The 27,796-nt window shown below is 33.5% G+C and overlaps 5 protein-coding genes across 5 annotated transcripts in view; all 5 read right to left on the bottom strand.

Moving 5' to 3' along the window:
- Positions 1-674: 674 nt before the first annotated feature.
- On the bottom strand, positions 675-10,719 carry LOC111706538 (U3 small nucleolar RNA-associated protein 14 homolog A). Its single transcript, XM_023479433.1, has 15 exons — positions 10,422-10,719; positions 9,733-9,829; positions 9,462-9,527; positions 9,240-9,306; positions 8,258-8,350; positions 8,035-8,133; positions 7,885-7,929; positions 7,432-7,513; positions 6,984-7,071; positions 5,560-5,705; positions 4,921-4,928; positions 4,386-4,478; positions 4,125-4,214; positions 2,097-2,863; positions 675-817 (listed from the first exon to the last, which is right to left on the bottom strand). The coding sequence occupies exons 1-15, from the start codon at positions 10,699-10,701 to the stop codon at positions 706-708; spliced, it is 2,133 nt and encodes a 710-aa protein (XP_023335201.1). The 5' UTR covers positions 10,702-10,719; the 3' UTR covers positions 675-705.
- LOC111706531 (protein OPI10 homolog) lies at positions 10,707-19,052 on the bottom strand. The gene is made up of 9 exons (XM_023479427.1): positions 18,971-19,052; positions 15,953-16,040; positions 15,480-15,557; positions 14,581-14,635; positions 14,050-14,113; positions 12,512-12,633; positions 11,920-11,980; positions 11,576-11,652; positions 10,707-11,012 (listed from the first exon to the last, which is right to left on the bottom strand). Exons 2-9 carry the CDS (start codon positions 16,001-16,003, stop codon positions 10,921-10,923), a joined length of 600 nt encoding a protein of 199 aa, XP_023335195.1. The 5' UTR covers positions 16,004-16,040; positions 18,971-19,052; the 3' UTR covers positions 10,707-10,920.
- LOC111706534 (40S ribosomal protein S27) lies at positions 19,039-22,242 on the bottom strand. Its single transcript, XM_023479430.1, has 5 exons — positions 22,153-22,242; positions 20,880-20,944; positions 20,288-20,377; positions 19,418-19,487; positions 19,039-19,179 (listed from the first exon to the last, which is right to left on the bottom strand). Exons 1-4 carry the CDS (start codon positions 22,210-22,212, stop codon positions 19,448-19,450), a joined length of 255 nt encoding a protein of 84 aa, XP_023335198.1. The 5' UTR covers positions 22,213-22,242; the 3' UTR covers positions 19,039-19,179; positions 19,418-19,447.
- On the bottom strand, positions 22,217-26,786 carry LOC111706532 (40S ribosomal protein S20). Its single transcript, XM_023479428.1, has 5 exons — positions 26,698-26,786; positions 25,540-25,623; positions 25,160-25,204; positions 23,392-23,577; positions 22,217-22,402 (listed from the first exon to the last, which is right to left on the bottom strand). The coding sequence occupies exons 1-5, from the start codon at positions 26,710-26,712 to the stop codon at positions 22,376-22,378; spliced, it is 357 nt and encodes a 118-aa protein (XP_023335196.1). The 5' UTR covers positions 26,713-26,786; the 3' UTR covers positions 22,217-22,375.
- LOC111706533 (60S ribosomal protein L37a) overlaps positions 26,771-27,796 on the bottom strand; it is a 2,212-nt gene continuing 1,186 nt past the window's right edge. The window contains exons 3-4 of the mRNA XM_023479429.1: positions 27,476-27,570; positions 26,771-26,948 (exon numbers count right to left, since the gene is read on the bottom strand). Coding sequence (XP_023335197.1) covers positions 26,909-26,948; positions 27,476-27,570 — 135 coding nt within the window. The 3' untranslated portion in view covers positions 26,771-26,908. The remainder of the gene's footprint in view (positions 26,949-27,475; positions 27,571-27,796) is intronic.

The raw sequence follows: 27,796 nt of genomic DNA, 5'->3' as shown, positions 1-27,796 counted from the left end.
GGCGACTTTCAGTCGTCTTAAATGAAGTTATTTTTAATTCAAAAATAACGATTTAAAATCGTTTAAAATGCAACTAAAAATCGTTTAATTAACGACTTTTTGTCCTTAATTTCGAATTTGGGTTTATAGACGATTTAAAAATGCAAATTAGGCTACTTTTAGTCGTCGATTATGAAGTTTTATTTACTTCACAAATAACGATTTGAAATCGTTTTAAATGCAACCACAAATCGTTTATTAAGCGACTTTTTGTCCTTAATTTCACTATTTTGAGATTTAATTAAGAGTGTACACCTCTACCAATGTATGTGTAATTTTCCATTTCTCACAATTTCCCGCATTTCTTCGCATGATAAATTAAGTTCACGACAAATGAACTGAATCGAAATGAAATCAGGCTGTTAGGGAACCCTGCTATCAACTCTCCAGACTCGAAATGAATTTACTAGTTCACGAATGAAGTAAGATTTAATATATTGAAAAAAAAAATAAAAAGTATGGTCTTAAATTGATAATTTTTATCTTAATCATTAGCGGAAATCCGTCGTTATTGCCAGACTACCAGAAAGATTTTAACCATGATATACTAGTTACTAGTGCGCAACTAGTATGGAGTTCTTTTTTGCATCGTTAGCGTTCGTTAGAGTTTACAAGAATTTAATAATTTAAATAAATGCAATAAAAAATTTATATTTTTAATTAAATTTATGAAACAATGTCTATATTACGGTTGAGGAGATGGGATCTATCCATGGGTTGAATAACCTCACCCATCTTTGTTACTACCTTCGGCTTGACTAACTTCAAGAAGGCAGTCCTGGAACAGATAGACAGATAAATAGATAGATGGATGGATCAATAGATACAATTGTTTAGAACAGTGATAACCAAAAACCCTGAAAGACGACTTTATTGAAAAACTTAACCATATCCTGACAGGGCTATTTTAGTCTAATTTAGGCTGGGGGGACGGGGGATTCCCCCCCCCCCTCCGTATGATTTTTCCCTTAGTGTTGAGATAGGGAAGTGTGATACATGTTCTTAGTCCAACTTTTCAATGCCTGCTCAATAAAAAAAATGAAACCTCTAACTTTAATGGTGAGGGTGATCCCCCCCTAAAAATTGAACAAAAAGCAGAAATTCCTATCTCTTATTTGTTTAAAAAATATAAGTTTCAAACTCTAGTTCTCCCACTTTCTGTCTGTAAAATCTAGTTCTCTCCTAATTTCTGTCTGTAAACTCTATTTCTCATTCTATCTGTAAACTCTTGGTCTCCTACTTTCTATTTTTAATATTAGTGCTCATACTTTCAATCTGTAAACTCCAGTTCTCATACTTTCTATCTGTAGTTTTACAGGCATATTAATTAGTGTAAATAGCAAGATGAGAAAACAATTTCCATGGGTATTTCAGGTCATTTATTCAATTCTATTTTCGTTTTGTCGTTATGATTTAGAAATGAAAAAGTTAAAGCGTTCTTATGTAAGCCGTTCTTAAGTTGTTTAGAAAAAACCGCAGGGGTGGGGGGAGGTGGAACCCCCCCCCCAGCCGTGATAGGGTTAAGTGTATTTGATGTTGTTAATAAGCAAATAGTTTGTTAGTTACTCAATAAATAAGTAAAATGAGTCTGTTATCACTGCACAATTGTGGTGTCCCATGCACATTGGACTATTTAAAGTGATTACACGAGTCTAAAAGTCGTCTTCCTATCTCAGTTTTCTTGTATCACTGTAGGAAAATAAGATAAAGATAAATACTAGATAATTAACAGATTCATGCTAAGGTATTAACATATAAAATGATAAATAGACAATTAATAGATAAATGCGTAGATTGATATCCAACATAAATACTGGATAAATAAGATTTTTTAAATTCGCTAGAAATTGGCAGAACTTGATAATTGAACGGCTTGACAGGCTCTATCATACATTGAATAAAATAAAAGAATAAAATAAGTAAAATTGAAAAATATCTATCCATGATCAAATAGCAGGGAAATGTAATTTCCTAAACACGAGAAGGGGCATTGAGGGGGCCCTTCCCTGAATAAGCCCCTGTTAAAATATTGGGTTGCTAAAAAACTTGTAACTAACCTGGGTAAGAAAGTGCTGCCTATCGGAGCACGGATCGACGCCTCGAAATCTGATACGGCGTTGAACTGATAAGGAACCTTTGACACCTTGTGAGCTCTAATCTTCTCATCCTTGTCCACGTTAATAATCAGGTTTCCTCGATTCTCATCACGCCGTTTCTCAACCGGCGGGGCTTTAATGGTGAATCGGCGGCGCTTTCGCTTGGAAGGCATTAGGCCGCCACCACCCCACTCCCCCCAACCCGGAAGGGTTAAATCAATATCCTTAGGTTTGGATGCAGCAACCAGCTCGGCCTTTTCCTTTTGAAAATCTGCTAAAACGTCGTCCTCGGCAAAAGCTTCGGCAATCATTCGTCTTTGCTCGTCATCCGAATCCTGTTCGTCCTCCTCATTATATCCGTAGATCTCTGGTAGTCCAGACTTGAGATTTTTAGTTTTAACGGTTAAAAAGTCGTCCGGGTCCACATCGTCCTTCTTATGAACCTTGACTGTTTTATCCGGCCTCAATTTCCCGTTGGATGATTTCTGAGGGTAATTTAAACTTTCCGCATGTTCTAACCCCGTCTCTTCCTTCTCCTCATCCTCTTCGTCTTCCTTCTCCTCCTCATCCATCCTGTTCATCTCCTCCCTCACCTTCCTCTTGACGGAGAACTCTGCGTCCTCGAACATGTCGTCCATCTCCTCCTGGCCGGTCACCTCCTTCTTGTTCTGCTCGGCTGCATAGAACTTCTTATATCCAGCAGAGAAATCTGCAAAACTCTCCTCCTCCTAAACCAAATTAAAGGAAAAGTGGAAGTTGAAATACGTAGACTAAAAGTCTTTACTCTTCAGGTTCTTTACCTGTCCCAAGATTGGTTGTCTAAAAAAAATGTTTGCCGGAATATGTCTTTTTGAGAGTGTCCCAAGAATATTTTCGTTGAATGAACTGTAAGCGAAATTTCCAGTGACCCTCCATGCAAAAATGACATTGCCTGATTCAGTGCGCTTTTAACCCTGAAGAAGATCAAGATAAAGGTTTTAAAAGGCTACTTTTGTGAATCGGGCATTGTCATCTTTGCATGGAGGTTCACTTGAAATTACGCTTCACATTGCGTTCCTGTCGTGTAAAGATGAATTCCTACTGTTGAAGGATGATGTTGAAAGTTAAAAGACGACATTTAAACTTAAAAGTATTTTAGATTTTTTGATAAACTTAGAAAAATATTTTTGAAGCAAATATGTTTACAAAATGTACATTTGTACGCAAAGTGTCAGTATTTACTAGTACAAATGTACTTTATTACAACAATGTTAAATCTTGACTTTGTTCAAGTATCATTTAATTTACTGAAACATGAGACGCAGTTATCTGGTGCTATATCAATTGGACTAATGGTCGAATGGACTAACTCTAAATTTTACTGAAGTCAGCTGTTCATTTACTGAATTTAGCTGTTCACTTACTGAATTTGTGCTTATTAACTTGGCTTATAATCATTTAGGAAAAAAAGTGTAATTGCAATTTGATTTCATTTGATTTTTTTCTGAAATATGAATTCTGCTAAAAAAATGAGTGTTGTAAAACAACACTAATCTTGTTTTTTTTTACCAACCCTGTATTTTTGGAAAGCCAAATATTATTTAGATTTTTCTTAAGGCTCATCTGTTGAAAATAATTATCATCAATAGCATAAAGGCGATAACTCATCTAAACAGCTTCAATTTGTAATGTTTAAAAATAAATTATTAACTATTTGTTTCCTTAAATTTTATAATGTAAGACTTTTTTGTGTATGAGGATTATATTATGGATCAATGCTATTCTAATTTGAATAAACTAAATAAATTCATAGCATGTTAAATGGTTTTTTATTCCCGATATGGTGTCGTAAACAAAGGAATTTAACATAAGTTCATATTGTTATATTGTTATATGGAAAATTCCTCCTAGGAAGATGTTGTGAGATAGAGGACGACATTGAATAAATTAAATATATGCACAGTGTGGCTTACAGTCCCTTTAACTAAAAAGCTTTCTGTGTAATGATACCTGATCCTCAATCAGTAGTTTCGATTTATCAATATTAACATCTTCAAGGTCGGAGTCATCTTCATCCTCGCTTTCACTAACTATTTTAGCCTTAATATATTTATCAATATTAACATCTTCATGGTCGGAGTCATCTTCATCCTCGCTTTCACTAACTATTTTAGCCTTAATATATTTATCAATATTAACATCTTCATGGTCGGAGTCANTAAAACATGGGATTTAGAGGGGGGGGTCAAATTGACCCCCCCCCCTGTTTACCTTGGCTAGTAGTTCTCTGTGCTTGTTAAGGTTCTCTTGAACGAGCGCTTGAAGATCTTTATCCTTCGTCATCTTAGCACGCTTAGCTAGATCCTGCACAGTGAACAATATTAGATAATTAAATTAAACTTAAAGGGATTTCAAGTGACTCTCCATTTACAGAGTGGCATGTGCAATTTACAAAGGTACCATTAGAAGATAAGTCTAAGTAAGAATTCAGATATCCATCATATTTCCATTATAAAATGAGTATTTTTAAATATGGTTTCTCTAATGCGCATGTCTCCTTCAGAAAAAAAATGGGGACAATGCTAGAATTGTCCAGCTAGAAAAACGACGATATCTTCCACATTTTTGATCAGATAAAGGTAACCATTGTGAATGTGAATAAGGCATGCCCCTTTTTTTCTAATGGAAGGTCACTTGAAATTAACGACAGTTCCTTTTTCAATCTTAAACTAATAAATGTAAACATAGAATACTCGTATTTACATATTTGTATTCAAACAATTCTGTTCAGTTTCCTCTCAAATACCATCCTTTCTTAACTCAAAAAGTATTGGTCTGAGGCTGTTGAAATTTTCTGACTTTTCTTACATACCCACAGCCCTCCCTTTAGGCCTAAAACCGGGCTTTAATACTAACTGCCTGAATGACTGCTTTTTCCTGTAACAAACTAAATCTTTGTTTTGACCAACTTCCACTTGTCAGATTTTGATAAAATTTAGCTATTTAGAAAGCCTTTGACATAAGAAAACGAATTGCACAAGTTTTGCGAAAAAAAAAATTGTATTTGGATATCAAACATGGGATTTAGTTTTCAAGTACCCCAGCAGAGATAGGGTTAAGAATGAACCAAACCAAACAAGAGGGTTTTGAGTTATGATCGGACATACAAAAATCACCGACAAACAGAGCTAGGTTAATATCATAAAAATAGTAATTTATGTTTGGATCCCCCTCCTCAGAGGTCAGAGGATATAAAACGAAAATTTACATAGCAAAAATAGTTTTAATAGGTAAATAAATATTCATGATTTTCTCTCAAAATTAATTGAGTTTCTTAAATATTACAAAAAATAGAATCTATGCATGCGCCGAGCCAGACCAGTTCACCAATTTTACTCGACAAATATCTCAACCCCGCCCCTTTCCAGGATATACCAAGCTCAACCTCTGGCGTACCTATCAATTCTTTCTAGTTCCTCCGCCGCTGCCTGAGGATCTGTCTCCGCTAATCTCTCAAGTTCCGCCAGTTTTTCCTTGTTCTTCTCTTTCCGAGCAATCTTACGATACTTCTTTGATTTTATCTTGTTTTGTCTAAATATCATCAAATTTTATCATGTTTTGTCTAATATCATCAAATTACATCTGGTTTTGTATTTCCTCAATTTATTTCTTCTTATAAATATAATAAAATTTTATCTTGTTTTGTCTAATATCATCAAATTTTATCTTGTTTTGTCTAAATGTCATCAAACTTTATCTTGTTTTGTTTAAATGTCATCAAATTTTATTTTGTTTTGTCTAAATGTCATCAAATTTTATCTTTTTTTTTTGTCTAAATATCATCAAATTTTATCTTGTTTTGTCTAAATGTTATCAAACTTTATCTTGTTTTGTCTAAATGTCATCAAATTGTATCTTGTTTTGTCTAAATGTCATCAAATTCTATCTTGTTTTGTCTAAATATCATCAAATTCTATCTTGTTTTGTCTAAATATCATCAAATTTTATCTTGTTTTGTCTAAATGTCATCAAACTTTATCTTGTTTTGTCTAAATGTCATCAAATTCTATCTTGTTTTGTCTAAATATCATCAAATTTTATCTTGTTTTGTCTAAATGTCATCAAACTTTATCTTGTTTTGTCTAAATATCATCAAATTTTATCTTGTATTGTCTAAATGTCATCAAACTTTATCTTGTTTTGTCTGAATGTCATCAAATTTTATCTTGTTTTGTCTTTATGTCATCAAATTTTATCTGGTTTTGTCTAAATGTCATCAAATTTTATCTTTAATTTTTAATCTTAATTTTTTAATCTTGATTCACTGGATATTCGAAATTATTGAATATAATTTACTCTGTATATTAATGTGATATATGCAACCATATGAATATCATGAAAACAATCTGAAATTTTCTTATATACTCCGCCAGGAGTCCTGAAAATAATCCTAACATAAACATAAACATCTTGTTTTGTCTAAATGTCATCAAATTTTATCTTGTTTTGTAAAAATGTTATCAAATTTTATCTGGTTTTGTAAAAATATTATCAAATTTTATCTGGTTTTGTAAAAATATCATCAAATTTTATCTGTTTTTGTAAAAATATTATCAAATTTTATCTGGTTTTGTTAAAATATAATCAAGTTTTGTCTCGCAAAGTGATTGAAAGCAAGGAATACAACAAGAATTCTCATTAAAATTAAATGTAATTCCGTTCCTGGGAGGAATGTAAACACACACGGTACTGCCTAGGCTAAGACTTTTTACGTTTATCCCAGAAACTGCAGTACACATTTGTTCATGAACATTCCTATTATATGCTTATCATGAAAATATATCTATTTGTTGACCAAGCCAAGGTTACCTTCTATATTTAGCCTCCTGATAAGTCTGTAAAGCGCGAAATTTGGCGAGCTCAGATTTTCTCTCGGCAATCTCACGCGGGGTCAATCCTATAGCATAATCAGCATAAAGCCCCTATTTCAAATGACCCCTCAGGCGGCGTACAAATGCATTAAGTCAGTTATTTACTATGAACACGTATTTATCAATCAATTCTAGAGCAAGAATAATATTTCAGGAGAGTTAACCGCACTTCCTATGAAAACATGTTTTTAAACTTATGGTCTATTTGTATTTATTCTTGTTTTTGCTGTAGAAATTTCCTTGTTACTATTAAACAAATTTGCGGAAAAAAGTAATAAATTTTTAAACAGCGACAATTTAAAATAACAAAGTTGGATCTAAAATGGATCCCTGTTAAACCCTCAAACTGTTGGTAGTTCCAGAACTTCCTCATACAAACGACCTACCTTGTAAAGCTTTCTTCTCTGCCTGACTGAGATCTTCTCCAGGCTGGACAACAGAGTTAGACCCAGCCAACATGGCTGCTACCTGATCAACCGATCAATCAATCAAACGAAGTATCAATCATATTATGAATCAATCAAATGTACAATCGAATGAACAATCAAATTTAAATTAACAGTTACATAAACAATCAAATGAACAGTCACAAAAACAATCAAATGCACAATCAAATAAACATTCAAATGAACAATCACATGAACAATCACATGAACAATCAACCAACCAACCAACCAACCAACCAACCAACCAACCAACCAACCAACCAACCAACCAACCAACCAACCAACCAACCAACCAACCAACCAACTAACCAACCAACCAACCAACCAACCAACCAACCAATCAACAAACCAATCAACCAACCAACCAACCAATAATCTCTTATTAAAAAGTACCTGTTGCTCTAGCGGAGTACTAGCTGAAAATCGGGTTTGAACAACCTGAACAATAAATATTAAAACTTCATCGAATCTTTTATTGTGAAAACACAAACTTATCGAAAATATTTACATTTAAACGTAACTATTTTTTAGGATTTCAGATACCTTATCTGCAGATTGAAGTCTCAGGTCGGGATTAATCAGAGGAAATGTTAAATTTTCCGCCAATCTTCTACCGTGGACCACTGCGTCCCAAACATTTACCTGAAGAGAAAAATAAGAAATTTTGAGATTTTTTTTTCAAATTTGAATTTTGGAATTTCCAGTTTTTAAATGGAAGTATAATGCTAGTTGAAACAGAAAAAATAAATAAAAAAAGTCAACTTACATCCTCTCTAACCCTCGAGTATCCGGCCTCCCTAGTTATCCTCTCAGCTTGAGGTTTTTCCAGGGGCGTACTCAACAACTCTGCTTTCTCACCCTAGATATAGTTCAATTAATATACAGAGGGCTGGGACATCTTTTAATTTAACCCCCTGCCCTCAAAACCGAAGAGGTTGAGGGTTTTGGAATATTTCTTCATTATTTTGAAGAATTTGAATTTTTACAAAAAATAACCGATCTTAAAAGGGAAAATTAACATTTAGAATAAAAAAATTAAATGCAAAGGGGGGTTAATATACATAATTCTGAGTTTGCATGCAAAAAATCAGCCTCCTACGACAATTCTAAGTTATGTTTAACCACTGTTTAAATTTTCCGGAGAGTAATACGTTTTGTGCCCCCCCCCCTTTTAATAAAGGTTAAAGTTGTAAATCGAAGATGTAATTCATATGAATGATTTACTTAAATTATGTTTTCAGTTCCTGTAAGATATTTTTTTTATATGTGTAAGATAACTTTAGAAACAAAAATAATACATTTTTTTTTAAAGTTTAAAGGTCGTGATTGATGTCTCATTCTTAGTGGGTAACCTGTACAAGTGTACAATGATTAGTAAAAACTGTGAGAGGCGATGTAACGGATATGTTAGGATCCATTTCATTTGATGCGGATCCAGATCCCGGATCCGCTCAGACAAAATGGATTCAGATCCAGATCATGAAAATTTCTTCAAGATTTGTTGATTTTTAACAAAAGGAAAGTTTTCAAATTATTTATCTTCTTTTTTTAACTGATTTTTATTCCTAAACTTAAAAAATAATTCAGAAAAACAGAAATTGTTAGGAATCTCTCTTGTTTCAACAGTTCAGATTTGGGGTTGAAGGCCAATTTTGTCTACAATTTTTGTTTGATATTTTTCCCTTTAGATCCGGATTCTAAGCACTGATTGTACGAAATAGTTTTGCGTGGTTTTACTTTTTACAGACCTGTGTACGGCGAGTGAGAGCCCTAGTATCTGAATCCAAGGTATTTAGAAGATCAGACAGATTAACTCTGAACAAAAACAAATTATTAAATAGATTTAACTTTGAAGTTCATTTTCTAATGCCTTCAAAATTGTTCTTTTTGGATTCTGCAGTTCTTAAATGAACTTACCAAACTTGATAGGAAATTAATTTAATTTTTAAAATTTTTATTTTTATTAATACCTGTCTGAAACGGGAAGGGAATGATCTGTAAGAGGAAGATTTGAACCTCGGTTTGTTGTAATTTTCCTTAAAAACAAGATCTGATATATTTCGTGATGATCAGTTTTGCAATATTTTTATATTCCCAAGAATGTATACGACTAAATCCCCCCTTAAACAAATATTGGTAAACCGAAATTTTAAGATTATTCGAGTTTTGGAAAGAAAAAATTGATTTTTAAGGTTTTTTTTATGATTTGAAGAAAGTTTAAGAAAACTTCTGGAGGCATACTTTTTCTTGCCATGGAGGGAGGACATTGCCTCCACAAAATCCTCTTGACCTCTTTCATCTTCATCATCCTCGTTATCATCTCTAATCTCATCCTCATCTAGGAGATCACACATTAGAAACTTGGAGTTGAAACTAAATTTATCCCATCGAAATTGAAAATATATGTATTTCAAGTCGTAACTAAGGGAAATTTAAACGATATTTACTGACAGGGGTGTATATTTTTTCGAAAAACCATTTATCTTCTCCCCCCCTTCCGAAAATATTTTTTCCACACAAGTTACAGCGTTACCAACAAAGGATGAGACTGTAAAGACGACATAAAATCCTTAAATAAGATCCCAAGGCTAAAAATCTTTTGCCGTGAAAAAAAAACTTTTAAGGACTTTTTAAATATTTGGCAAGGGAAGAAAGTACACTTGCAGGGAATTATAAATATAAGAAACGATAACACATAAACTACGTACAATCGTCTCTGAAATCATAAAAAATCATCTCCCTCCCCCGGGAGTAATACTAAAAATATGCATGCACACATGTCCAAGGGGGTTTCGTTCTTAAGATAAGCTTTAAAGATTACCGTATGGCCCTGTTGGGTATAAACTGATTTTTAGTTGATACTTAGAATTGTTTATTTAGCCAAATTAATATTTTCTATCGAAAAAACAGTTTATTTTCCGCTTTCTTACCTTTAAATTCATCTAACTCGTCTTTATTGTTAAGGAGTAATTTTAAATAGTTCAAATCATTCTCATCTTTTACTTCTGCGCTAATTTCTTCAGGTTTCGTAGATTTCTTCCTTTTCTTTTCTTTCTTGGTAGAATTATTTGGAATTTTGGCGGGTTGAGCAGATTTTTTCGGAGATTTTTGTTGGCTTGTATTAACTTCGCTAACGGAGAAGTTAAGAGAGGCACGTTTACGTTTCTTTTCCCGCTTTTTTGAATCTGTTAGATCTCTTTCAACGAACATTTCACTCTAAAAGTAAGAATATTATTTAGCAAAAGTAGTTATCGAATTCAGTCGGTATGAAAATACGATGAAAATATTTTTAAAGGTTTGAACAAAAACATCAAATCTTTTTACCATGTGTGAATAAAAAGCATTTAATAATCGTAATACAATTAGCGCTCATTATTTACAATGGACAGAGTCCTGATTGTCTAGTCTATGCAATCTCCAGATTTGTCTCTAGCTTCGCCAGAAGTTTGGATTTTGTTGCAACCTCCTCTCAAAATTTGTATACCATTGTTGGAGGCATGACAGAGGAACATAGCTTTCACCTAAAAATAATATACATATTTTTTAATCATGATTTTTTTTTTAGAAAACCGGGGTTTCTAGCAACTTTTCAAAATATGAAAACGAAAATATCTTTCACGTTATCAGATGCAGGTTTAAAGCAGTGCTTAGGATCCATTTGATTTTGATGCGGAACCGGATCCGGGTCCTGGATCCGCACTGGAAAAAAATGGACCCAGATCCGGATCCATGTCATTTCTTTAAGATTTACTGATTTTTTTAACAAAATTTTTTTTCTTCACATTTTTGCTTTTATTTTTTTTCGCTTATTTTTATCCTAAAACTTGATGAACCATTCAGAAATGAGAAAATTTTTAAAATCTCTCTTTTTACAAAAGTTCAGATTTGAGTTTAGGAGTAATTTTTTTTTTGTAGTTTATGGTTGATATTTTACCTCTTGGATCCGGATCCGTGGATCCGCATATTTTTGCGGATCCGGATTCAGGAAGCCAAAATCTTGCGGATCCAACGGATCCGGATTCGGATCCTAAGCACTGGTTTAAAGAGTACTGTTGCGAATCAGACTTAGCCTTGCGTATAATACCTGGTTTCTGACGCATATCCATGGGAGAGGCAGCAAAACTTGTTGCGTAATTAAACAGATTTTCCAGCATCTTCTGACTAAATAAATAAATCATTTTTGCCAATAATATTAATGTAAAATAAATAAATGAAAAAAATCTGAATTTTCTTCGTCCATGATCTCATTAATTGTTTTCATAAAACAGGAAATTAGGCCCGTTTGTTCTTCATGTCGGTATTTAATGGATATCATGTCAACATTGTGTCGCCATCAAGTCGGTATCATGTCGGCAATGTGTCGCCATCAAGTCAGAAGAAAATGCACGTATTAAATTGAGAATACGACTTGAAATATAATAAAATTACCTGAATTCCATAAAGGTTGACACGTTTGCCGCTTCAGTTTGTGCCGCAGGCGTCTGTCCCTCTATTATTAAATGTTATTTTAGGAAATATTGTAAGGAACTCGATGAAAATAAAGCTGATAAAACAAAGTCTCTAAAAATCTTAAACGAAAGGTTTAATTTTAAATCAAATTATGGAACAAATTATAGCACAAATACGATGACGATAACTTAAACGATATTCGGCGAAAACGTGATAGCACTCTGTTAGGGGACTGTAGACGTAATTAGTGTTCCAGTGGAATGGCATGTCTGATTCACAAAGATAGCATTAATATAATTGTTATGATTAAGAACGAATGAGATTCGTAGTTAGTAACTATACAGATTTCTGCAACAAAAACAATGAGGAATATTTCAGAATTTGACATTTATTAGGTAAGAAAAGCGACATTATCTTCAACAATGTTGATCAGATAAAGGTTCTAAGGACCCTGATGTGAATGGTACATACCACTTTTCTTTTTTTTAATGGAGAGTCATTTTAAGTTACAACGTCAGTCTCATTAACTTAAAAGATAACAAAAAATCTACAAATAAAGAAATGTTGTTACCTACAACTGCTAGAGGCTCTACTGAAATACCAACAACAGCGTTTACGTGATGAACAGAAGCTAGAGATGTGAAGCTATTCTGTATACTACTACTAGCTTCTCCTCCCTTTAGTTTAGCTATCCTATATATATTATACCATGATAGCTAGTAGCTAGTGATATAAAGCTATTCTGTATACTACTACTAGCTTCTCCTCCCTTCAGTTTAGCTATCCTATATATACTAGACCATGATAGCTAGTAGCTAGAAATATAAACCTATTCTGTATACTACTACTAGCTTTTCCTCCCTTCAGTTTAGCTATCCTATATATATATATATAATACCATGATAGCTAGTAGCTAGAGATATATAGCTATTCTGTATACTACTACTAGCTTCTCCTCCCTTCACTTTAGCTATCCTATATATATTACACCATGATAGCTAGTAGCTAGAGATGTATAGCTATTCTGTATACTATTAGCATCTCCTCCCTTCAGTTTAGCTATCCTAAATATATTATACCATGATAGCTAGTAGCTAGAGATATAAAGCTATTCTGTATACTACTACTACTACTAGCTTCTCCTCCCTTCAGTTTAGCTATCCTATATATATAATACCATGATAGCTAGTAGCTAGAGATATAAAGCTATTCTGTATACTAATAGCTTCTCTCCCCTTTGGTTTAGCTATCCTCTATATATATATTTCCAAGATAGCTAGTAGCTGGAGATAAACAGCAACTTGGTCTATTACAAGCTTTAATAAAGCTATTCCAAATTGTTTAACCGTGCTAGCTTTTTTGACTGATAGGGTCAACTTTTTAATTTTTAGACCACACAAGTTTTTTACCTAGACTGAAATACAATAATGCAATTTTTTTGGAAATTGTTTATTTTATATTTGTAATTGAAAGCTGTAGAAAATTACGCTGAATCCTCAAAAAATGGACTGAACACATTATTCTAAGTGAATCTTAATTTAAAAAGTTGCCTGCCCATTGCTAGATTCAAAAAAGACGAGGATATATTTTATTTTTTTTACTGAAAATGGATTATTTTCCATTGTGGTTTCTCTATAGTGACTTAAGAATGCAGCAGAGAAGGAATGAAATTAACAAACTCAACAAGTTAGTAAAGTTAATAGTTTATCGTACTAAATCAAACATTACATATTGCAATCCCGTCTACGGTTTCTCAAAGATTGAGAACATGTTAAAGGGACTGTACGCGTAATTTTAAGTGACCCTCAAAGTGAAGATTGCAATGCCAAATTTACACGGTAGCCTTGATAGCTTTGTCTGATCAAGTATTAATTAGATTTAATAGTTTTTTTTTCTCTTAATTGTTTATTTTCATTTGCGGTTTCTCTGCGTAAGTGACTTGTGCATTTCTTGATTATAAGAATCAACGGAGAAACGTAAAGAAAAAAAACAAGTTTTTTTATGATATCTTCAACGGTTTTGATCAGATTAAGGGTACCGTCGCAAATCGGACAATGCCTTCTTTGCCTGGAAGGTCACTTGAAATTATGCTTACAATCCCTTTAGTACCTGAATATAGCGGATGGTTTGAGATTAGATATATGTCCAAGCAGTTGCCAGTTGGGGACTCCACCTAGATCATAACAATTGGTGAACAATCTTCATGACAGAAACAAATCTCAAGAACTAAACAAAAGAAAATTCTGGAATCCTCCAACAGCAGAGTTTATGCTCTACTTCGTTACCAATTCTATTAATTGATTTATTTCAAAAATCCTCGAAAGGAGAAATTAGCTGAGATTTATGCAATTGGAATTTTCGAGCATTTCCGACAAGTTTCGACAATGTTCGACAAACTCTCATATCTTATCAGTTCCGTACAGACATGTAGATTTAGAAAATAATAGTCCCAAAGTGGGGTACAAACAACAATCTTGATTTACTTCAGCCCCACTGTTATGGAATAAGTGTTCCATTCTCACAAGGAAACAAATAATTCTTGGAGTTTCTTGAAAAATCATAATTTGGGAAAAATTATTCTTGAGAATGGGGAAGGAGATTTGAATTTACAATCACTCAATCAATCAATCAATCAATTACCTGGATCTGGCCATGCAAAATACACCGCTCCTCCCATACCATCGGGAAACGGAGTCTAAAAACATAATTAATATTATTTTTAATATTAATATATTATGCGTAGGAAGAAAGTGTAATAATCAAAATTATTGTTATAATATTGAAAGAAAAACCGTGGAATAATTTTGATTATTCACCGAAAGGCGCAGCCTGAGGTGAATAATCAAAATTATTCCACGGTTTTTCTTTCAATATTATAACAATAATTTTGATTATTACACTTTCTTCCTACGCATAATAATATTATACCACATTCTTGGAGGATTTAAACGCATTCCCAGAATTAATATGTTAATTCTTATTTTAAATTGATCTATCTATCTATCAAGTTCCCGGTGAATAATTCTTGATATTGTCACTTAGTTCGTGGATCTATCTATCTATCAAGTTTGCGGTGAATAATTCTTGATATTGTCACTTGGTTCGTAGAATATCATAATTATTACATAAAATGGGTGACAATAACAAGAAATATTCCGGATTTGGCTACGTAGTAAATCCGATAAGAATGTGGTATAATAATAATTAATATAAATCTTAGATAGATATAATACAGGATAATTGACCAAATAATAATTGAACTTTTTAATGCAATAAAAAAATACAATATAAACTTTTAAGGGTGTGACAATAATTGATATTGCACATACATTTTAATTGCCTCCACATATCTCATGAACCCCTGGACCGATTTGCCTCAAATCTTAATTGGGTAACTCGATGGAATCAAGTGAATATTCTTAGCCAGGTTGAGTGGTATGTCTTTTATAAGGAAAAACTTCACACACAGCTGGGTTTCCGAGCTAGTTTGTTTACTTGTTAAGAATCTTATGGCCGATTTAACTAGACGGACGAATTACCTGGCCTGTCAGGAAAATGACGATATGATTGACGGAGTCCGCATCTACTAATTCCGTCACACAATTTGTTGGACTTATCTAAACATGGCAAACGATATTCTTTTATAACTGAAAAATTCTGTCTGGGGTTTTCAAAGCACCTCTCCCACGTAGAAAAAACACAAGAAAAAAAAACATTTTATTCTCTTAAAAGTCGAACCCATTAAAATTTTGTTTTTTAATACTAAGATTGTAAATGCAATTGTTACAAATTTCTGGAAGAAAAGAAAGTAACATGAAATACTATATTAATAAATTCTTGTGTAAAAGGTATCAGAAGAATGAAACAAGTTGCCTTTAAATGAAAATTTTTTCTCTCATATCATCAAAAATATTCTGTAAAATGTACACCCCTGATTAAATTAAGAAACTGATTTATATTTGGAAAAGGATATATTCTAAAATAAAAATAAGCAATATTTTCAGTATTCTACCTGTTCCCAATTCGTCGAGACTAAACGACCGGAAGCGATCAATCCAAACATTTTTACTTCCGGTTGATGAACAAATCTATCTATCTATCTGCAGGAACCAGATATTAATGAGAAAATAAAATTTTGCATTGTCGCATAAGCACATTTTAGCGCAGACTATTCTCAATATTTTTTAAAAATCTTAAACTCGTTTATAGTTTCAAAAAAAGAGAAAAAACGAAAGCCAACGCTTATTTGTCTCCTTTGCATGCTTATTGTGAATCTTAAGCATTTTTTTCGAAAGCCCTCGGGATCTACATTCTACATAAATCTCAAATTTTACAAGTTTGAAAAAAAACAATATTTCTTGTAAAATTAGGTTGGTATCTTCTTGTTATTTTAGTGATCTCTAGACCCCAGTTAGGGGTATATTAAGAATATCTGCATAGTGTCTACAGATTAACTATTTTCATCAATATTATTATTCCAACAATTTCTTCGGCATAATTGTTTTTAAACGACTTTCCAGAGTATTTAATTTCTATTAGCAAACTGTTCCGTTTTACTACTCCCAATCTTGACCGCGAGTTTATCAAATTAAGTAGATCTGAGAAGAGCTAGTCTATGTACTCCTACTCTAACTAAATCAATCCAAGTATCTACTTGATACATCATCAAAACCATGGATAGTATGTTTGCAGCCTGTCGATATAAAGTCTTCTGTCCAAGTTCCAGTTCTTTCAGTTTGTCTACATAAGTTCTACCCGACAGCCCAGATATCTTATTGACTGCTCTACGTTGAACCTGTTTTAATACATCTTTATCTGCTGCGTCCAACAAGCAGACACGGAAAATTAAAGATGGTATCTCAAATCTTATTTATACAGATTAATGAAAATATGTCCATCCCTGGAGTTGAATACACGTGCGATTGTTCCTATCATAGAGTTTGCATTTTTAGCCGCTTCCAAGCATTGAAGCGATGCTATTAACTATCCATAAAAAGAACTTTTAGGGCACTGTCCCTCTCTTAGGTATATATTTGTTAGGGAAAACTTACGACCTTTCAACACTTCTTAATTTACTACTCCTTTCAACACCTCTTAATTTACTACTCCTTTCAACACTTTTTAATTTACTACTCCTCTCAACACTTCTCAATTTACTACTTCTTTCAACACTTCTTAATTTACTACTCCTTTCAACACTTCTTAATTTACTACTCCTTTCAACACTTCTTAATTTACTACTAACTTATTCCTAAAAAAATTTAAGTTGAGACTTCAAACCAGCAATTAAGCGCACACTGCGACTTGAAAGACTTTTCTCAGTGCGTGATATTACACATTGTGCGTACTGCGTAGCGAGATTAAATATTACGCAGTTTACACTCATTTCTTAAATACTTTGGATTTAAACTAGTCCAGGTATAATGAACCGAATAGGAATATAAAGGGTGTCCCACATCATATTTTAGTGTTATAGCTTTTAATTGCAATTTCCGGGACTGATCAGAAAATTTTAAAAAGATTGAATCAATTAAAAAATTGTATATTGCTTATATAAAGATTTGCATGCAGAGAATACTCGAGTTTTCGAGTATTATGAGCGTATTTTGGCGTTGTCTGGAGATAATCTAATATAGTCTCTGTACATTTTTTATAATAAAAAACAACAAAAATTTAACCCTCTATAACTTAATTTACCTAAAAAAGATTAAATGTAATATATTTTAAGAGTTTTTACTTCGGGGAGAACTCCAAAAATAATTAGTTATATTTCAGCTTGACCATGAACCTTTATCAAAACTTGGTATGTGTAATTTAAGACGGTACCTTTATAACTATGAGAAAGATATCAGTTTTTTTTGCATATAGAAATAGAGGGACATAATTTAAATTAAAGAAAGGGGGCGACCTATCAAGAACTTTATAACCTGCTTTGTGAGACTATCGTCTTTGAACTACAAATAAAAACAATTTACTCGGGCTTAAATACATCTTGTTCAAAGATGCAAAATAATCCGCACACAGAAAATATGAGACTTGATGACAATCTTTAAATGCGACAAACAAAAGGTGGAATTTAAGGTCTGCTACGGATTAGCCTTCAATTTTTTATAACTTCGGTATTTGGTGAAGATAAAAAGACGTATGAGCTAAAAGTTGCGTAGAAACTAAGAAATTCAGATAAGTTGGCTCTGAAGTCGCATACTTATTACTTACTGAGAAACAGTAAGAGATCTCTCTAGCACCAGAGCCCGAAACTTAAACGACATTATCGTAATGAAACCCGGTATGGTGCATTGGGACAACTCCCTTGCATGGGTCGAGAAAGGGAACCCCCAGACGTCATTAGCCGCTGCTATACAGACACGAGCCTCCCAGATTTGCTAGACAGACCAAGCTTCCACTATAAAGACCAAGCCTCAGCTATGCAGACCGTGCCTCCGCTATGCAGTGAGCGAGCCTCTACCATACAAACAGCTTTGTATGAATGTGTAATGAAAAATGTTAACATTTTTTTTAGACGTAGTGGCATAAGAATTAATTAAAGATTGGATTTATTTTTTGAGTGTCATGATTGAAAACATGTATGTACTATTTAAAAGCTGTTCTGTAAGGTGGAGGCTCGTTCTCTGCAATAGCGGAGGCTTCGTCTGGATAATGAAAGCTTGATCTGCCTAGAAAATCTGGGAGGCTCGTGTCAGCATAGCGGAGGCTCATCACGTCAGATTCCCTCCTCGTAGAGCGGACTCCCCTCCAGCTTTTCGGACCACAGAAGGGAAACTAAAATATTTGGTTTGACAACTCTCACAAATTACAAGCTTATTTTCTTCAACAACTACTTGATATTCTTCCATCAAATATATTCGCAATCTTACGATACGCAGTAAGTTTCAATAGTAAATGTTTCAAATATTTCCTTAATTACCAACTTTCCTCCCAATCTTAACATTCACGGAAGAATAATTTTGAATTTCAGAACGGTCAATTCATTATATAAAAAAATTGCACAACTTCCAGTAATGATCTGTTCCTTAAAATAATTGTTCAAATCCGCTCAGATTCTTCCATTCTCTCTGAAATAATTTAACGCTTAAAATATTTCTATGGAGTGCATAACGTATATTTCAGCAAGAAACCGGTTAAGGGATTATAAACAAGCTGGTGTACTGCAGTCCGTTGTTTGTTTAGGTTTGCTCAGGATGGTGTAGCGGGGAGAGAATAGCCGGGCCGACATTAGGACTACAAAATGGTTCAACAATAACGCATAATTCAAACCAGAAAATCCTACAATAATTATCTTTTAAATCCCAAGATATAATTTATTTCTGTTAAATGATGTTAAATTACAAAAACAATCCAGTATTTTGACTAGAAAAGTTGGCATCAAATCTTGTTTTTAATAATGTGAACAAAAAATGCCAACTTTCTAGTGCGTTATTTTAATCACAAAACTTAAGTCTAGTTGTAGGAACCATTCCTTAAGAGCTGCTTCCTTGAGAGAGGCTGCTTAGTGCTGCTTCCTCCGGAAAGAGCATCCTTCAGTCAACCTAAAAAATCTGAATTAATCACGAGAAAAATAAATAAATACAAAAATAGATAATTCAAATATCAGATTGATTGAGTTAGTTATCATGAAGAGCCCCAAAAGCTTTTTCAGGATTAGCATAGCATATTCATCATTTAGATCACCACCCGTACTGCCGTTAATACTCGGTATGTACATTGGAAATAAGAATTAATCCCAAGAAACAGCCCTTAACGTGGTTACGCACTGAACTTTGTCTTAAAACAAAAAGTATTTCAAAAATTGATCTGAGCTGAAAACTTTAGAATGGTGGATATCGGGATTAATGCTTGATCCTCTCTTTTTGATAATCTCAAGATTAACATAATCTTGCAAGATTATGAAAAACTGTAATCATCAGAGAAACTGCAGCAGCCAATCAGAGAAAAGCAGACAACCAAATGAGAGAACAGAAATATTCTCATTTGAGAAAACAATTTGGTTGTGAATCAGGCATTCAGGCATAATATCCATCTTGACAGAAAAACCGATTGATAAAATTCCATCTCAATATCCAGCAGTGGGAGAACGCTACAGGAATTAATTGAAGAATTTTCGCATCATCCTGAATTTAAAATACCAGGAAATATTTTCGAGATTCATGAAGAAAGCTTGGACATCATAAGGAAAGTTGATCCCATTTCATCGAAAAAAGTTTTATTAATTTCAAACCATAATTCAACAGGAGGACTACAGGATTCAGATATTAAGTGTCCCGAGATCTACTCAATGTAAAGTTCCAACCACTGAATAATTTTTGAATGAATGAATATATATATATACCTAGCTCTGCCTCCAGTGGGCTGACATAGAACAGTGCTGCAACCTGCACACACTACAACAGTCTGGGCGTGGCTGAAAACTGTAGTGATCCTGAAACAAATGCAAGTAGGCATTGGAATTATATTTTTAAGTACATACGTAACAATATGAAAGTTAAATGATCAAGAATAATAATATAATCCGCATTTTCTAATGGCTAGATGTCACAAATATAAATTACTTGTAAGACAGCCAGTTAAAGTAAATACTACGATTTTTAAGAAAATTTTCCCGAGATACGTTTTATTTTCAATGAAAAGTCTTGAAGATTTAGGCCTCTAAAATTAGTAACAATTCAAGTGACAGAGTAGGACAACTCAAGCTGTATCTCATTAAGTCACGACTGCCCTCAAGTAGTGCAGGTCATTTAATGATCATATCTAATCATGTTCCGTAGTTGCCCTTAAATCTAGCCCCGTCTTATTACAAAAGTAAAAATTCTGAACTACAAAAGCATGTTTCGTAATTATACATTACATAGGCACCGCCACAAAAGAAAAAAAAGAAAGGCAATGTTTCTCTCTCGTAAGTACTTTTAATGAATTCCACTTACTTGTAGCACCCTGGGCACTTAACATCCATGAAGTGGGAGTTAGGGTGCTGGACCAAGCGCTTCAGCTAAAAAAAAAAAAAATGTAATTGAAGTTAAAATTTGTATTGTAGGAATTGTTAGTTATACTCAGTGATCGTCCATTTTAAATTTATGATTCAACTTCTTTGAATCTCCCAGATCAAAGCAAAAATATCATAGTTTCTCCTTAAATGGTACATTTTCTATCATTAAATACAAAGCAAAAGCAAGTACCTTACTTTACTAAAACGTGGAAAATGTGTATTCTTTCAAAATAAAAAATTTGAGGGGGAGGGGTGTTATTCAAATTTTACACCCTTAGGTTATGAAAATGTTTGAACCACAATAAATACAAACAGAATGGAACTGAGTGTAGGAATAGAAGGTTCAGAATAGTATTGCAGCATTAAAAATTGGACAGATCTATAGACTAAATCCACACAGAGTGCAGCTGCTTAAAATTTTTCGATTAAAATTTCTTTTAATTGGTTCTAATTTAAAGCGATTTTTTTTGAATAGGTTGCAACTTCTTTCGTCAATGCTAATTGGCACCCCTGTAATCATAAAGGTAAACAAATTTTGTTTCCATCATTTAATGATGAATTATCACAAGTTCAGCACCCAAGAAACGGCTAGAATATAACGGATTACAAAAGTGTAAACGCAAGCTATGTTCCTTTCTAATAAGCAGGTAGTGAATATGAGCCTTGTCAGAGCACTTTCAACGCTTACTGATTAAATTTTTAAACATTTTTTTTGTTAAACGTTACAGTAAGTTCCCTAATGAATATAACAATTTTAGTGCTTAGGATCCATTTAATTTTAATGCGGATCCAGGCCTGGTCATTTCTTTAAGATTTACTGAATTTTTTAACAAAAAATAGTTTGTTTTTTTCTTCGCTTTTCAGAAACGAGGAAACTTTTATATTCTCTTTTTTCAAAAGTTCAGATTTAGGTTTTAGGAATAAAGTTTTTTTTGGCAGTTGGATCCGGATCCGTGGATCCGCATATTTTGACGGATCCAAAATTTATGAAGCCCCTTCGATCCGGATCCAGGAAGCAAAAATCTAATGGATCCAACAGATCCAGATCCTTAGCACTTATATCGGTAAGTCTGAAATATGTCGAGGTACCAGACTTTTGTAGGGGGTTTAAATTGAAAGGAAGACCTTCATACTCAAGGGAATAAAAAGAGGTACAATTTACAAATATAAACATATAATCATATCTTCTGAAACACCGCCATAAAATCTACCTTATGCTTCCTTTTCTCCTCATGAGGCTGAGGGTGAAGTAAATCTCTCGCAAGCGGCATTTTCTCTGGAAATCATTAAGAAGTTAAATTTCAGATGATGATGTTCATTTCAACTGATTAATCATGAAGTTTCTGATCAACTGATTGATCATGTTGTTTCTGATCAACTGATTGATCAATCAACATCACTTCTAGATGTATTACAGAGGTGTAGGATGGAAGATTATGCGTCAGCAATGGTCACTTCAACCTAGACAAACAATTATTATTATAAATCGTACAAGCTTAAGTGCTCGGCATTGCCCGTGGAATTTTAAAAACTCGAATTTAACTAATAAAGAAGATATAAATCGATTTTTTATTTATATCAACCCTGGCACCCATGGGTTCCCTAAAAAATTCAGCCAAATCAATCCAGCTATAGCTATTATGTATACAAATATATATTTATGAGCGAAGAGCTTTCCTACATACAAGTGTTATTTGTAAATTTTTAATTGAACGCCGTAAATTTTTACTTTTCTTTTTTTATGAACTTTTTATCCAAAATTAAGTTGAAACGCAAGTCTTAAATCGGCTCAGTTTGCTTTCATTATTTTCTGTCGGGATCAAAATTTTGCATAATGGAAGACTAGATTGAACATGTGCATTATAAAAAAATGAAAATTATTTTAACCATTTCAGTTAGGAACTCGGGACAAATATTAAATACTGTTGTATGATTCATAATAATTACTATCAGAATAAGTCTGAAAGTAGGAATAGAAAAATCAATTGTTCTTGCAGCATTAAAAATTGGACAGATCTATAGACAAGATCCACACAGAGTGCAGCTGCTTAAATTATCTTAAACTTTAAACTCGAAAAAATTCGAAATCCACCAGAATTCAGAGAAAAATTTAGTAAAAATCATTTTGTTGCAGGATGTTTGAATCATAATAATAATGCACTTAAAGAAAAGGTGCATTGGAATAGATTAATTCAATATTTTATTGCAGCATTAAAAATTGGACAGATCTATAAACTAGATCCACACAGAGTGCAGCTGCGATCTACGAGAAATATGTAACGATAGGATAAAAATTTACCGGTGTATCTGAATTTTATTTTTTTCTGATGTTTTAATATTTTTTCCCCATAGGTTTATTTTTAAGTGACGTAAGTCTTAATTTGGTCAAGAAACTGCATTTCGTTAGAAAAAACTTTATTTTTTAATCTTTCACCATTTAAGCAACTAACCTCAACTCCGGGTTCGATGTTGATGGAGGTGATCTGCTTGACGATCTCAGAGGGTGAGTGGAGATCAATAACACGCTTGTGGATCCTCAGTTGGAATTTGTCCCAAGTCTTAGAACCTTCTCCGCAAGGGGTCTTACGGGTGGTGATCCTCAGAACTTTGGTGGGCATTCTGACGGGGCCCTTGACCTAGTCAAATAAACGGTTAATTAAGTTTAAAAACCCAAAATTATCGGAACACCATCGGTTTCTACCAAAGCAACAATTCTATGGTTAAAACCACTAAAAGCCAAAATAGAGAAAATCGGGTTTTTGTTGTACCAAAGCGAGTTAAAACACTGTATGTCAAGTTCAGTAAATAGTTGATGCTACTAAGGATTACTTAATTTAATTAACTCACTGAAATAAAAACAGACTTTAAGGTACGTCCTCCACTCACATGCCAAAATTGAAGTGACTTGACTAAACAAATGATGCTGTGAGCTTTCCCGATTCGTAACTTTTGTTCAGATTTTACTTTAAAGTTAAATCGAGAAACCATTGCAGATCTTTAGTCCTTTTAAATGACTTCCCCCAAAATGACATTGTTCAAATTTTTCGCTCAAATCAACCTCCTAAATAAACTGAACTTTTTTCCAGATGAAACTTTTGGTCTTGATAATCAATTTAACTTGAGTGTATCAGATATTGGAGGCCAGAAAAGTTCCGAAACGCTAATCTGGTACTATGTCCTGCTATTTCTCTACCAGACTAACACCAGAGAACAATGTACACTACACAGAACGTGTATTGCACACTGCAACATCCAAACTTTTGGAGCCCTGTAGTGCCAGCTGGAAATGTTAAGTTTTAACTATTTATAATTTATTTTTCAAATTTTAGGGAAATCTGCAATTAACAGCATCAGTAAGTTTTAATCGAAAATCGCAGATTAGTTAGTATCTGGACAAAACGGTAAGGTGATAGGAACCCTTGGATGAAACCCAGAAATCAAAGAAACCTAATTCAACAATCATTTTTCTTTTTGAAAGTTATGTATCAGATATTGGAGGCCAGAAAAGTTCCGAAACGCTAATCTGGTACTATGTCCTGCTATTTCTCTACCAGACTAACACCAGAGAACAGTGTACACTACACAGAACGTGTACGGCACACTGCAACATCCAAACTTTTGGAGCCCTGTAGTGCCAGCTGGAAATGTTCAGTTTAAACTATTTATAATGAAAAAATCTTGGTATGAGTATTTCTCTCATTAATTGTCTAACTTGACTAAATTGACCAACTAGCAATCTTTTGGGAAATCAGTAATTATCAGCATCTGCAAAAAGCTAGAGTTAACGGTTAGATTGCAGGAACCCTTGGATGAGAACCAGATATCAAACAAGTCTAATTTGACAGTTTTCTATTTGAAAGTTATGCAACAGATATTGGATAACAGAAAAGTTCCGAAACCCTAATCTGGTAATATGTCCTGCTATTTCTCTACCAAACTAACACCAGAAAACAGTGAACACTACACAGAACTGCAACATCCAAACTTATGGAGCCCTGTAATGTCAGCTGGAAATTTTAAAGTTTCGACATTCGAATAGAACTGTTAGTAGGAACAAATCATTGGATATAACATGAAACTTTTAGATAAAGTTTAACCTTAAAAACTCTCAAAGTACAAATAAATTGACGAACCACAAATGTAAGAAAGTTTATAAAAATAAATTGTCAAAAGTCGCTGGATCTCATAGAAAACGATAATTATAAAATGAAATTGTACCTTGAGTTCCTTGTCCTTAGCTCCACGGATAAGATCAGCACAGACCTTCACATTTAAAAATTCAGATTACGCCAAATCCAAGTTGCTCAAACATTATTAATGAAAAGAAGCGATTTTTAAAATATTGAGTAAATTATGAAGTAAAAAGAATCTCCCGGACGCCATCAGGAAGGCGCCGAGTCTATCACCCTTTCGTGTCCCATCCTACATTTGTCGCCACCCCGATTTTTTATTAGGTTCACGACTCCGATAAAAGTATCATGAGAAATAAAATATAATTCCAATTTAAAATATTATTTAAAACGCCCACTCCAATAAAAATTTAAACACTTCGTGAATTGATTTTATTTCCCCGAAATCTGCTTATTCAATGTCTTTACCTTCTCCAGGGGAGCGACGTTCTTAGAGGTCAAGGTAATTCTGATCCTGTGGACCTTTGCCTCCTCCTCAACGGTCTTACCATCCTGCACAAACAAAAATTAATGTTTTTTTCCTGGCAACAAGGAAGAACGCAATAACCGTGCCAACTCTATCCCCTCCCCTTTTGTTCGCAAACGAGAACATTTAATTGACTAACTGCATTTTTAAGTAGAAAATTGAAAATTAAAAAATAATTCGCATGAAAATTAAAAGTTGATGAAACTTAAATTTGTCGCCAGGTCTACTATCAAACCCCGGATACTAATCTCGGTGTTAGCGAATCCTTGCAATTATTCTTGCAAACTTAGTAAAGCAAAATATATTAGTTATAAATTACTGCATGTTAAGAGTTTGCACAAAATTAAATTTAAAATTAAAGTGGAACTGAATTTTATTCAAATGATTTTGGAAGATCTGGGGTAAGTATACAGTTTAGGCCGAATGAAAAAAAATCTTGATTTTATCTTAACAAACATAGAAAGGATTTTATCAAATGAACGCGTGTAACAAAAATCCCTCTTTTATGCTACATATGCATCGTTTAAACGGCATTAAGTAAAAAAGCTAAGCAAAGATTTGAGAAGCTATAAGGCATGGAATAACCGTTATTTGTCGCCAGGTCTACTATCAAACCCCGGATACTAATCTCGGTGTTAGCGAATCCTTGCAATTATTCTTGCAAACTTAGTAAAGCAAAATATAATTATTATATGTTGCTGCATGTTAAGTTTGCTCCAGATTTATTTCTGAACTTTTTTTTGAAAACAATAACCTCCAGTCTTTGAATATTTTGTCACTCGAATTTCTCGGAGAAATTAACTTGAGAATAAAGTCCAAAATAAAAATTTGTTTTTTCCCCAAAAAGAATAAATGCTCAAATTGTCGGATCAGACCAGATTTAAGGTTTTAAGTCTGTCGCCAGGTCTACTATCAAACCCCGGATACAAATCTCGGTGTTAGCGAATCCTTGCAATTGTTATTGCAAACTCAAAAATGCAAAATACAAAGTTCATAATTTGCAAAATGAGAATTTGCGTCTTCACTAAAATTAAATAACCATTTTAAGATATTAACAAACTATAAGAGCATTTTTGGTCTGTTATTAAATCAATCGTTACCTTATTAAAAGACATTTTTCTCGGTCGAGTTAATGAAACGTTAATATTTCACCAGCGCTGAACCTGAACCACCTCTGAAATAAGATTTCATGAAATCAACGTCGTTGTGTAATGATTAACACAAGAACGTAAATAAACAGCCAGAGCTGGTTGTTGGGCTCGGTGAATCACAAAGATCTGGAGGATGGTAGAGAAGGATGTTGAAGAGTGTTTATAGTTCCTTCATCTCTCTCAACCTCCTGACAGCAGACCTGAAACAACAGAGATTAAATCCAAGCTTCACCAAGATAAATAGTTCGTAACATTTCTTTCCATTTGCAACAGTTTAGCTTTCTGTATCCGGAATACACGTTAGTGTTCACAACCCACAAATTTGAACTGTTGAAAATAGTGAGATTGTTAAAAATCTTTTTTTTAAAATGAGATATTTTCGTGAAAATAAGCGAAGAAATGGAGCGAAATATTTCGAAAATTCTACTTCTGTAAAACCCATCGGTAAATCTCGAAGAAATTCTATCCAATACAATAAAATACAGTTTATTTGGATGACAAAACAAAGATCCATGTATCCAAATTTAAGGAATATAATATCACCAAATAAAAATTTCAAAAATCGCAAAACCCAAATCTTAACTATTGCAGAAAGAGTCAATAAAACTTTCCCAAACATGAAAGTGCATATAAATCTGACAGAAAATTTGCATGTTCCATGACGTGGATCCGGATTCGTATCCAAATGGGTCCTAAGCACTGTCAAGGTACACAGAATAAAGCTCACCTGACGGAAGCGGCGGCGGTGGTAGTGTAGTTCCAGGCTCCTCCGGCAACACGGATTCTGCAGTTCTTAGTTCCACACTGCCAGATACCAACAGCCTGGACCAAATCGGATATTTTTAACAAGGGTCAAACATCACAATTTCAAGCAGAGGTGAATATTTTCCAATTTTTTTCAGGGGGAGAGATTAGGGAGAAAATATGATAAATGTGACATCATAACGCACATTCATTCTTTTCTTGTACCGTATAACCAAAAGAAATTTTTCCCATCATGAATTAAAATCCTTAATTTCACTTCAGGGAGGGGGGGGGGGGGGAAAAA

This window comes from Eurytemora carolleeae, unplaced genomic scaffold, assembly GCF_000591075.1.
Source record: "Eurytemora carolleeae unplaced genomic scaffold, Eaff_2.0 scaffold719, whole genome shotgun sequence".
Lineage (NCBI taxonomy): Eukaryota > Metazoa > Arthropoda > Copepoda > Calanoida > Temoridae > Eurytemora > Eurytemora carolleeae.
Note: the sequence above shows the minus strand (reverse complement) of the source record. Positions and strands in the feature narration are given on the sequence as shown.

Coding starts and splice junctions, on each gene's coding strand:
- LOC111706538 (XM_023479433.1), bottom strand. CDS start 10,701: ATGTTCGTTGAAAGAGATCTAACAGATTCAAAAAAGCGGGAAAAGAAA. Junction 7,930..8,034: donor GACTTCAATCTGCAGATAAG/GTATCTGAAATC, acceptor TTTATTGTTCAG/GTTGTTCAAACCCGATTTTC. Junction 4,215..4,385: donor ACAGAGAACTACTAGCCAAG/GTAAACAGGGGG, acceptor AAATATATTAAG/GCTAAAATAGTTAGTGAAAG.
- LOC111706531 (XM_023479427.1), bottom strand. CDS start 16,003: ATGTTTGGATTGATCGCTTCCGGTCGTTTAGTCTCGACGAATTGGGAA. Junction 12,634..14,049: donor AAACCATCCGCTATATTCAG/GTACTAAAGGGA, acceptor TAATATATATAG/GATAGCTAAACTAAAGGGAG. Junction 11,653..11,919: donor TCAACCTTTATGGAATTCAG/GTAATTTTATTA, acceptor TTATTTATTTAG/TCAGAAGATGCTGGAAAATC.
- LOC111706534 (XM_023479430.1), bottom strand. CDS start 22,212: ATGCCGCTTGCGAGAGATTTACTTCACCCTCAGCCTCATGAGGAGAAA. Junction 20,945..22,152: donor AGGAGAAAAGGAAGCATAAG/GTAGATTTTATG, acceptor TTTTTTTTTTAG/CTGAAGCGCTTGGTCCAGCA. Junction 20,378..20,879: donor AAGTGCCCAGGGTGCTACAA/GTAAGTGGAATT, acceptor CATTTGTTTCAG/GATCACTACAGTTTTCAGCC.
- LOC111706532 (XM_023479428.1), bottom strand. Junction 25,205..25,539: donor ACGTCGCTCCCCTGGAGAAG/GTAAAGACATTG, acceptor TTAAATGTGAAG/GTCTGTGCTGATCTTATCCG. Junction 22,403..23,391: donor ACATCGAACCCGGAGTTGAG/GTTAGTTGCTTA, acceptor TTGTTTGTCTAG/GTTGAAGTGACCATTGCTGA.